We start from the raw sequence: 11,391 nt of genomic DNA, 5'->3' as shown, positions 1-11,391 counted from the left end.
ATCTCAGATTTTGTGTGGTGTAAATTTACATATAAAAGGCCATCCATCATTGCATGATAATTAACTACCATACACTAACATAATCTAGTCAACTAGTCATTAATGTTATAATGTATATATAGTATGATACTATGCATGGGCAGCCATGGAACAGTAAGGCAGATGGTGATGATGAAACCACACATAGTCCTTCTCCCATGTCCGGCAATGGGTCACGTGACACCCATGCTGCAACTTGCCAACCGCCTCGTCGGAAGCAGAGAAGAATGTATTATGAATTGGCTTGATAAGCAGCCTTCGGGTTCTGTAGTGCTTGTGGCGTTTGGAAGCTTAGGGAGGTTGTGTGCAGAGCAGATCAGTGAGCTAGCGTGGGGACTGGAGCTGAGTCAGCAGCGGTTTCTATGGGTGGCGCGTGCTGAAGAAGAGAAGGATCTTCCCGAAGGGTTTGCTGAGAGGACACGTGGGACGGGGATGGTGGTGGATTCATGGGTCCCGCAGGTGAGGGTGTTAGGGCACGTGTCAACGGGGGCGTTCTTGTCGCACTGCGGGTGGAACTCGGTGATGGAGAGTGTGTGCAACGGGGTGCCATTGATTGCATGGCCACTTCACGCTGACCAGATGATGAATGCCACGATGATAGCTGAGGAGATTGGGGTGGCTATGAAGGTGAAGGTGTTTGGGAGGGAGGAGATAGGGAGAGTGGTGAGGGGTGTAATGGAGGGTGAAGAAGGGAAGACGGTGAAAGAGAGAGTCAAAGAGGTCAAAGAGAGTGCGTTAAAATCGTTGGCCAAAGGTGGGTCAAGTTATGAGACACTTGATTCTCTTATGCTTCAATGCCGGAAACAAATCACATGACACATTCAATATGATGCATCTATCGATTAAGGGAGTGTTTGTATTAGCATTTTAAAAACACAGCAAGTATGTTTAATTTTTTTTTACCATTAGAACTTTTTATATGGCTATTTTTTTCTTTTTCTGAACGCAAATATTATGCATCTATCGATTAAATCATCCTAGAAAAGTTTGAAACTATGTTACTCCGTCTACAAACAATAATAATCAGCAGATATAATAAGACAATTGAATTAACTTTGAGTTATTAAGACAGCAGTATTTCTGTTTCCAAATTTTATATCATTTGGCTGCATAATCAGCAAGCCCATTATAATGTCTAGCTAGAAATTATATGAGTTTCAGAAAAAAAGTATATAATAGAGCCAGGTAAAGTTTTGTGGATATTATTGTGTTTCAGAAGATGGAATTTAGACAAAGATGAAAAAATTAGATGGAGTGTGTTAGTACAATTACTATGTCTATCCTGGTTAATGGGTTACCATCCAAGTCGTTCAAAATGGAGAGAGGCCTAAGACAAAGAGATCTATTTTCTCCTCTTCTCTCTCCATCGGATGTTGGGGGAAGCCGTAAGCAATGTGAGCACTGCTCCGTTATTGATTTGGGAGAGATCATATTGAACTGTAACATCTTCAATTCGTAGATGATACTATTTTGTTTGCCCTCCGGAGACAGAGACAATTATGAATTACAAGAGACTGTTGCACTGTTTTGAGCTGATGTCGGGTCTGAACATTAATTTTGATAAGTCAAATTTGATCTCGGTCAATTGTAAGCAAGAGTGGGTGGAGCATGTGTGTCGCCTTCTGGAGTGCAAGCAAGTTGTCTTACCTATTAAGTATCTTGGGATCTCTTTAGAAGCGAATCCGCGATTGGTGAAAATTTGGAAACCGATCATATATAAGGTGGAAGAGAAGCTCAGCTTGTGGAAAGCGAAGATTCTAAACAAAACTGATAAGCTAGTTCTCATCAAATCGGTGTTGAATAGCCTACCCATCTATTACCTTAGCCTTTACAAGATGTCAAAGGCGGTCATTGACAAATTGATTGTATTACAGAGGAGGTTTATGTGGTGTAAGGAGGATGAAAACTATGGTATTCCTCTAGTGAAGTGGGAAGTGGTTCAGGCACCTAAAAAGGCGGGGGATTTGGGAGTTAGATATGCAGTGTTTAGGAATACAGCGCTTTTATTTAAGTGGTAGTGGCAATTTTTAAAGGAGGAATGTCCATTGTGGAAGAAGATTGTTTGTTCTCGTAACAATTTGAAGCCTAATGTAATGTTATCAAATCAACATATATCAGTCAAGGGTGGCCCGTGAAAAGACATCTGTCAATTGAATATAAAAGAGCAACGGGTGAAAGATAAAATTATTCATGGGTTGGTGATGGAAGTAGGGGATGAAAGAAAAACTATTTTTGGAAAGATAATTGGGTTCAAGGTAGTCCTCTGAAAGCGAGTTTTCCAAGATTTTTCTCTGCTTCAAACCAATAAGAATTTGTGATAAGGGGTTGTAGGTTTTGAAATGGGTTAGAGTGGATTTGGAATTTTCAGTAGATGAGAGAATTGTTTCAATGGGAGTTAGAACTTGTTCATCAACTTCATGAGAGGTTAAGGCCAGTGAAACTATCAATTGGTAGAGAAGATAATTTTGTTTGGAAATTTGATAATAAATATATTTTTTCTACTAATTCTTTGGTGCAGGTGTTGCAATCAGAAACTCTATCAGAAGAAATTACGAGCTACAGTTTCACAAGTGCAATTTGGAAAGGGTTGGTACCGCTGAGAATTGAGCTTTTTGGATTATTTATTCTAGTTGGTCAGGTGAATACTAAAGAGAGGTTGAGTAGATTAGGCGTCATTCATAAGAGCGACAATATATGTGTCCTATGTAAAAAAGAGATGGAATCTGTTCATCATCTGTTTCTTTGTTGTGAGTTTACTTGGCAGATGTGGTGCGCGTGGTTGAGGTGCTTTTATAGAGTTTGGGCTGTCCCAAAAACCATTAGAGATCTATTTGAGCATTGGACTAGCATGCTTAATAGAAAAGAGGAGTAGAAGGGGTGGCTGACTGAATTCTTTGCAGTGATTTGAAACATCTGGATAAAATGCAATGACAGAATTTTCTCCAATGAAAAAGCAGGTGTTGCGGTTATATAAAGAAAAATATTTTTGAGTTACAAGAAGTGGATTGGTATTGATCTTTTTGATTGTTGATGGCTATATCGGCAATGACAGGAGATTGATCACTTTTATATTTGGATTTTATTTTTGGTTTTTTTTAGTGTGCCTGTTTATCTGTTGCTCCACTTTATTGTGTTGAGCTTTCTATTATATAATTAAAAAATTGCAAAAAAGGATGCTAATAAAAAACATGGAAATACTAAAATACATTAATAGTGGCTCATCAGGTTAATATGGTATATATTCATGTAATACTATTTGTTTTTTCCTTTAATGAAATCATACTATCAAAGTAGAAATAATATCTAATGAATTCCTCTATCAATACTTAAAAAAATTATTTAAGAGTTTGTTTTAATTTATTTTAATTTTTCCGTGGAAATTTTTCGTGGTAATATAGTACTTTTTATTTTGTTTCATATATTTTAAATTTAATTCTTTGAAATAATTTATTCACAATTTAATACTCCAATGTTAAGGAAATAAAATTGAAAGTTAGTATTATACTCCTCAATAATCATAAGAATACGTATCATAAATCAAATATGTTTATAATCTGTAAAACTTTTAAAAATAATAATTCCAAAAAAGCTATTTGAAATTCAAAGAGCAGTGAAAAAGTTTAGTTACAGGAGCGAAGACACCAGTGTTATATATAGTAAAAAAACGTTAACTAAGAGAAGAAAAGAGTGAAGAGCGGGTCAAACAACATTTTTAGCCATGAATAAAAAGAAGACAGAAATAAGAAGCTAAATTTAGCATACATAGTTACGCTATAAAACGCAAGACTCATGCTTCCACAAAATGTGTCACCTCTGAATAATCAAATCATTCTCTTCACCCAACACAAAAGCAAAACAAAACAAAAGTTGCAATTCACAATGGAGAAGCACAGCGTGATCCTTATCTCCTTCTTTTGCTTCTTATCACTTTTCGGTTCTGCTTATTCTAATGAACGCTTCTATATTGAGGGCAAAGTATACTGTGACACATGCCGCCTCCAGTTCATCACCAAGCTCTCCGAGTTCCTTGAAGGTACATGTTTCATTTCTTCCATTCCACTTTTATATATATTCCATTATTTTTATGTAATTTTTGTTACTTAGATTATTTTTTTAGTTAATAATAGATTTATTATTGTAATTATTTTCTAGTGAGAGTAGATAGTATAAAAGAATTTTTTATTCTTTTTAACAATAAAAAAAACTTATTTTTTCCTCTCTTAGTTCATCTTGATTTATCAAACTATCAATGTCACAGCTTGAACAATTTAGGACATGAGATTTTCTTCGGTTTTAACAAATTTTTTGTGATTGTGATTATATTTTATTATAATGAAGGCGCAACGGTGAGAGTTGAATGCAAGGAACAAGAGGGAGGCAGCGTTACTTTCAGCAAAGAGGCAGTGACTGACTCTAGCGGAATCTATAAACTGGAGGTGGACGGTGACCACGAAGATGAGTTATGCGCCGTGAAGCTGGTGAAGAGCCCAAGGAGCGATTGCTCAGAAGTTGACTCAGAGTTGCACCTTGACCAATCTGCAAGGATCAGCATCACCAACAACAATGGAATCGTTTCCCCTTACCGCCAGGCCAACCCTCTCGGTTTTCTCAAGAAGGAACGTCTTCCTGATTGTGCTAAGATCCTCAAGGAGCTTGGAATTCGTGAAGATGGTACCCCCAAGAATGATTAAGCATCACACTTTAATTTGATACCCCCCTTCTCGCACTTCTTGACTTTAATAAATGACGAGGGGCTTTTTTCTTTCATTCTTTCCTTTTATTAGAATCACACCAACTGTAACGATATAATATAAGGTTTTGTGTCACCGGGGTATGTAAGTTTTTTCTTTTTCTTCTTATACTTCAAGTCTCTGAATTAATAAATCTTTTATTTATAATGTTCAGTGTCTGCTGTTCTCAGCTTAATTAAAGCCGAGCCATGTTTAATGTTTTCATTTAATTTATCTTGTTAGTTTGAAGCTTTGATAATTAGAATATTCTAATGCCCTCCGTCATATTCGAAGTGATGACAAAACTTAAAAGAAAATACATATATATGTTTGCAATCATCAATATCACTTTTGGTGGACTCGCAATAATAATTTGAGTATGTCTTACATAATAATATATGTTCAATTTCAAACTATTTAATGAGATTACTAATGATCTTCCGCTCTTAATTAATACAGGGAATCGCTTATATTTTATGTGCGACATACAAGTGTATAAGTGTAATTGGAGAATAAACCGTAGTGTATAAGTGTAATTGGAGAATAAACCGTAGTTGAAAATTTAAAATAAAAAATTTCCATCACAGCTATATATGTATGAAGTGTGTATATAAGGCTTAAATTTGGAATATTTGTTAATTGCAATAATATATTTGAACAAATTAGTTCCTAAAAGATTATCCATTTTTTAAATTGCTCTCTAAAAGATTTTTTTAATCAAATTTATCTTTTAAAGATTTTAAATTAGTCATGTTAGTTCTTTTGTAATGTTGTTTGTTGATGGTATCAAAATTTGCTAATAGAATATGTTAAGTGACATTCCAACATACACATGTGAGTTTTATTTGATTATTAACATGATTAATTTATGAAATTAGATCAAATCAACCCCAAATTAAAGGATTCTAATATCTCAAGTTCTCTCCTCAATTAGATTTTGATTTGATATAATTTCATAGACTAATTCTAATTCTGTTAATAGTCAATTATGACTTCTAGATGTATGTTGGGGTGTCACTTAAAGTGTTACATTAACAAATTTTGACACTATCAACAAACAAAGTGACGAAAAGACTAAAATGACTATTTTAAAATCTTTAAAAGACGAATTTAATTAAAAAAATCTTTCGAAGACTAATTTAAAGAATAAGTCATCTTTAAAGGACTAATTTAACCATTTACTCATTTAAAAATATTCTTAATTATTTGATAACAACCTCACTTTACACTTCGCTTAAGAGAAGACCGGTAGCACATTGTATAAATATTCCATTGGCTCCTCATACTTTCCCTTTTGATATTTACCCTACTCTTAACATTGCCAAAGTTTAACTTTAACAAAAGCTTGACTGTATTCATGGTTCAACATAAAGCCATCATTAATCTAGCCACTGATTTACTAAACCCGAAATATTTAAGTATATATTATATATTTTTTTCATGTAAAAACTTTAACATTTTCTTTTTTTTGAAAGAAAAAGGGAGCTCAAGACATTTAGTGGAGCATACAAGAACCAAAAATACAATTTTGTAACTCCTATGTTATTTTTGTCATAGCCATCAATAACATGGGTTACTTTTTGCACCACTTTCTAAAATAATAAAACGTCTTAGCAACACAATCTACCACTGCCGCTGTCTTATTCTAAAAAATCACCTCATTCCTATATAACTAGATGTTCCATATAACTGAGAAGAAACTCACTAGCCATGTTTTCTACACATCTCTTTTTAAATTTATCGTCTTTCATCTCTCAAAATTTTCTTTTATGAAACCTGGGCAGCTCCAAGCAAGACTCACATGACTTATCCATGCGCACCACACCTGCCAAGCAAATTCACACGTAACAAATAAATGTTGTATAATTTTAATTTTTTTACTACACATAACACAGATGTTATCACTTTGTTCAATAATACCTAATCTGCTCAAGCGATCCTTTGTATTCCTTTGTATTCATTTTCTTGTTAAGTAGTATAGAAGATTTTCACTCTTAATCTTCGTCATTGAAGTTAGATCACAAAATTGATCAATAGTATGTAAGGGTTTACTTTTGAGGCATAAAATCTCTGTATGAGATAATAATCTATTATTTTGTATTTTTAGCGATTCATTTGAAATTTCAATTAACTATATGTTGTTTATTTTGATGACTTTTGAGATACTTATTAGTAATGACATGACTATAATTTATTAGATCCATGTGTAAACAAAACTTTACCCTAATATAGAGTGTATCTTAAAAGACAATTTAAAATAAAAATAGAAATAAAAAAATTGTCGCCATATGGCGATTGCGACACAAAGAAAAAGAAGGTATCAGACAGAGAACATATCTAGATGCAACAATCTTTTATTATTATTAAATAAAGTAGAGAAAGAAAAAGGGAAGGAATAATTAAGTTAAATTTCAAGTTGCACTCAAATTTCCGTGTTCTAATGTTTACTTTTTCTTGGTCACCATTGACCATTTCATGTGTTCTACAGATACATCAACTCTAACAACTACTAATAGATCAAGTAATAATAATCTCCTACATGAATTTATCCATTCACGCCTTCAAATTCTCTATGTGAACTTGACCTTTCTATTAATAAGGCTTATATATATAGCTTGGCTCAGCTTGAAAAAGATGAACATGGATTGATTTTTGCCATGGCATTATATATTTTTCTTGGCGTTCACATAAGCAAACTAACTAAGCCTCTAGTAGCTTGTTCATATGTGTATATATGTTTTAAATTATTCCAAGTTGTGCTTTCGTAGAAGATGCATAATATAACGAAGAATGAGGGGGTTCATTGACCTTGATGCGGAGCTGCACAAACAAACAATTCTGTTAATAAGATATTTTGGATTACGTGTTTTGTATGTACAAATATATGCTAACATGTAATATTTATTTAATAATTATCCATTATAAAAAAATAATCCAATTATTGGTGGTTGGGCAGGCAGTATAGTTCACATCTCTTAGGTTTGTCTGTTCATCATCACATATTCACATCCACATCCCGCAGGCACACAAGTTTTATTTTTTGTTCTCTTCCCTTTATTCTCCTATCAAAATTACTCCATCATTATTGTTTTCTGCTTTTTCTTTTAATTCTCTTTAATTTTCTATTCTTAATAAAAAGATTAAACACAGTAATTAAGACAACTAATCAAGCAAAGAATTTAATTATAAAAAATGCTATATAAATTAAGCACCTGAGGCGGACCTCCGGCGCTTGGCCGGAAAAAGCTGCCGGAAATCACCGTGAGGGACGGCAACATCATCCCACTTATCCAAAATCAACCCTTCCTCCAACCCAAACTTGTGGACATCATCGGAAGTTTCATCGTATAAGCAAGCACCATCGGAAACGGCGCCGCGGCACGGCAGCTTGTTGGCCTTACGGCGACCGGCACCAACGGGGACGTTTCGGAGAGCACCGCCGGCGGTCCAGTACCTCTGGCATCCCTTGCAGAAGTGCCTTGGTTGGTTAACGTTGTAATTGTTGAAGTAACAGAACTTGGTTTCCATGCTCTTGCACCTTGGACACGCTATGATCTTATCTGGCTTCTTCTCCACCGTTTGATCTTCTTCTTTCTTATTTCCCTCCTTTGAATCTCCACCGTCCAATGTGATCGTTGCTCCGAAGAGCTTGATCCCTTGATGATTTTCTTGCACTTGGGCCATTTAATTTCATAGAGAGAAAAAGATCGAAAGAGAGAGAGAAAGGCAAGTTATACTTAATGGAGAAGTTTTTTGTTAGGGGTTGAGGGGCAAATATCATGGCAAGTGCTTTATATAGAAAGAAAGGGATATAAAGCGAAAAGTGCTTATTGGTTAGTACAATCATAAACCTTAGCTTCACTTAAAATCCATGTGGTACACGCCAAAAACTATACCCTATATTGTGCTTTATCAAAACTTTTTCTTTCTTTTTTTTTTTTTCCAAATAACATGCATTTAATTTATTTAACATATAGTGGGGAAAAATGAGTTTTAGAAGTAGTAAAATTATGTTATTAATATTTAATTTTAATGAATTGAATATCCAATCTAAGTAGGGGTGAGTTTAGGTCTTAGAAAAACTTGGAAAAAAATTTGAGAAAAGAGAAAAGTGGAAGGGCGGTTGAGACTTGAAGATATAGAGTATATAAGTATAGGAAGATTTTTAAGTATACTGTCATAGTGGTGTATCAGTAATTTTTAACCGTTGATCTTAATTATATATATTATATATATTTTTAATAATTAAGATCAACAATTAAAAATTACTGGTACACCGATATAATGGTATACTTAAAAATTTCCATAAGTATATAACTATATATAGTAGAAAAAGTGAAAAACTAAACCCAACTAATGAGTATTTTTCTTTTTCTTTTTCTTTTTCTTCCTTTTATTTACTGGTGACAGTCTACGTGATGATCATGCAGTGCCAAAATGTCTAGAAAGCGGGCCCAATCCAGATGGGTCGCTTGCAAACTGCAAAGTGTCAAAAGTGGTAGAAAGGGAATGCATGTACTTTATCAATAATACATATTTAATATTTTTGTTTTATTATAAAGGAAAAGAAGCAGCAAAAAGAAGCTTGTTCTTGTGAAATTCTACTTGTATTCTATATACTTTCAAAATCAAAGCAAAGTGGCTCAAAAAATGAAATATCGTATAAGCTAAAAAGTGTTGCCTTTTTCTAGCTATTTCCTATTAGTACTTTTCAAAAATAAAAAACAAGACTAAAGGCATGTCGTCGCGTGTGTGTAACTGTGTGTCTATATATTATATTTATAAAGCATGCATGTATCATGTCAATAGCTTAATACAATGGGCATAGCTTAGGTTCGAATGGAAAAATGTATCGTTGAAGCTGTGAAAAAATTGGTGTTCGATGGAAACAATAAAGGAATTAATTAAAAATATGCTCATATATAGAAATAAAATTTTGAAAGACTACTGATTGGTCCTTTCGTTCAATAAGTCATCATCATGTGAGAATTATAGATGATTGTTAGAACTTGGTCTAGAGATTTTTGAGATGCCCAAGCTGTTGATTAACCCAAAACCCTTTCCTTTCTGAGAACTATCTTATCTATTCAGCTTAGAAAGTGAAGAAAATGTAAAGTAAGAAAACGAGCAGCATCATCATACTAGTAAAACTAGAGAGAAATATTTAGGATGGAGAATATTGGTTAGGCTGAGTTAGGACTACTCAATCTATCATATAAGTAATTATTTTACATTTTTATAGTCAATTAAATTTTAATTTAGTCACTAAGTGTGAGAAGATATATTTTGTTTAGAGATAATATATATGGGTAAAGTACTAAATTGGACCTAGGTTTGGGCGTAATCCTGTTTTGGTCTTTAAGGTTTAAAGTGTTCTATTTGAATCCAAAAAAGTTTCATTTAGCATCAATTTAGTCCCACAGTGAGGTCAAAATTAAATAATTAACAAAATGTCCTACATAACAACAATTCAAGAACAAAATCGATAATCTGGAGAACAAGTACAAGCTCCAGAGGCACAAAATCAACCATTGATGCATTAATACATTTATTTATCATTTTCTTTAGTTTTATAGAAAATATTTTATTTATATTATAAAAAAATAATAAATAAATGTATTGATGTATCAATGGTTGATTTTATGCCTCTGGAGCTTGTACTTGTTCTCCAAATTATCGATTTTGTTCTTGTACTATTGTTATGTAGGACATTTTGTTAATTATTTAATTTTGACCTTACTGTGGGACTAAATTGATGCTAAATGAAACTTTTTTGGATTCAAATAGAACACTTTAAACCTTAAGGACTAAAACAGAATTACGCCCAAACCTAAGGACCAATTTAGTACTTTACCCTAATATATATTGATAGCTAGTGATCTCTTTAAGTTTGGACAATTGTCTCTTTTTTAATAATCTATCTTTGGGATTTAGGTTTAGACCTATTTAGTGTTGATGATCCTCATACTTTTGCTTTTCATGTATATACATACATATATTGACTTGATGTTCATATAATTTTTATAAGGGTAAGATATATTTTTTGTCCTTAAAGTTTGATAAAAGTTTTAAAAATACTCTTAAGTTTTATTTTATTTTAATTTTGTCCCAAAAATTTTTGATTTGCATTAAATATACTCCTAACGGCTAATTTTTCAAAAAATTTAAGACTAATTCAACAACAATTTCATAAGAACAACTCTCAACACAAATAAATCAAGCATAATTTTTATGCATTATTGTTAAATTGGTCTTAAATTTTTTAAAAATTTAGCCGTCGAAAGTATATTTGATGCAAATTGAAAATTTTTGGGACAAAATTGAAATAAAATAAAACTTAGGGTATTTTTAAAACTTTTACCAAACGTCAGGAACAAAAAATATACTTCACCCTTTTTACAATAAAGAATGAATTTTAATAAATGTTACTTAATGTTCAATATGATTGGTGTTAGAGTTTAAGTTGTTGGATGAGAATGAAGAAAAATGAAACTTTAGAATAATTTTACTGATGAGAAATGATGTTTGTACTTTTTTTTATATTTTTTCTTTTTATTAATTATTTTTAATATAAAAATAAAATATATAAAAAATTAAAAACACATTACATAAAAGTGCTGCA

The 11,391-nt window shown here is 32.7% G+C and overlaps 3 protein-coding genes across 3 annotated transcripts; 2 read left to right on the top strand and 1 right to left on the bottom strand.

Annotated features, from left to right (window-relative positions):
- On the top strand, nt 258-885 carry LOC107619954 (anthocyanidin 3-O-glucosyltransferase 5-like). The gene has a single exon (XM_016322179.2). It carries the CDS (start codon nt 274-276, stop codon nt 853-855), a length of 582 nt encoding a protein of 193 aa, XP_016177665.2. The 5' UTR covers nt 258-273; the 3' UTR covers nt 856-885.
- Nucleotides 3,825-4,892, top strand: LOC107622084 (olee1-like protein). Its single transcript, XM_016324004.2, has 2 exons — nt 3,825-4,072; nt 4,378-4,892. The coding sequence occupies exons 1-2, from the start codon at nt 3,829-3,831 to the stop codon at nt 4,728-4,730; spliced, it is 597 nt and encodes a 198-aa protein (XP_016179490.2). The 5' UTR covers nt 3,825-3,828; the 3' UTR covers nt 4,731-4,892.
- Nucleotides 7,108-8,559, bottom strand: LOC107621812 (dof zinc finger protein DOF1.5). The gene is made up of 2 exons (XM_016323805.2): nt 7,982-8,559; nt 7,108-7,589 (listed from the first exon to the last, which is right to left on the bottom strand). Exons 1-2 carry the CDS (start codon nt 8,451-8,453, stop codon nt 7,570-7,572), a joined length of 492 nt encoding a protein of 163 aa, XP_016179291.1. The 5' UTR covers nt 8,454-8,559; the 3' UTR covers nt 7,108-7,569.

The sequence above is a fragment of the Arachis ipaensis genome, chromosome B10 (genome assembly GCF_000816755.2).
Source record: "Arachis ipaensis cultivar K30076 chromosome B10, Araip1.1, whole genome shotgun sequence".
Taxonomy (NCBI): Eukaryota; Viridiplantae; Streptophyta; class Magnoliopsida; order Fabales; family Fabaceae; genus Arachis; species Arachis ipaensis.
Note: the sequence above shows the minus strand (reverse complement) of the source record. Positions and strands in the feature narration are given on the sequence as shown.

Bases quoted from the DNA above. Each gene is read 5' to 3' on its own strand.
- LOC107619954 (XM_016322179.2), top strand. From the start codon at position 274: ATGAATTGGCTTGATAAGCAGCCTTCGGGTTCTGTAGTGCTTGTGGCG.
- LOC107622084 (XM_016324004.2), top strand. From the start codon at position 3,829: ATGCTTCCACAAAATGTGTCACCTCTGAATAATCAAATCATTCTCTTC. The intron at 4,073-4,377 runs GTACATGTTTCA...ATTATAATGAAG, and splicing joins GCTCTCCGAGTTCCTTGAAG to GCGCAACGGTGAGAGTTGAA.
- LOC107621812 (XM_016323805.2), bottom strand. From the start codon at position 8,453: ATGGCCCAAGTGCAAGAAAATCATCAAGGGATCAAGCTCTTCGGAGCA. The intron at 7,590-7,981 runs GTGCTTAATTTA...TTGTTTGTGCAG, and splicing joins GCGCCGGAGGTCCGCCTCAG to CTCCGCATCAAGGTCAATGA.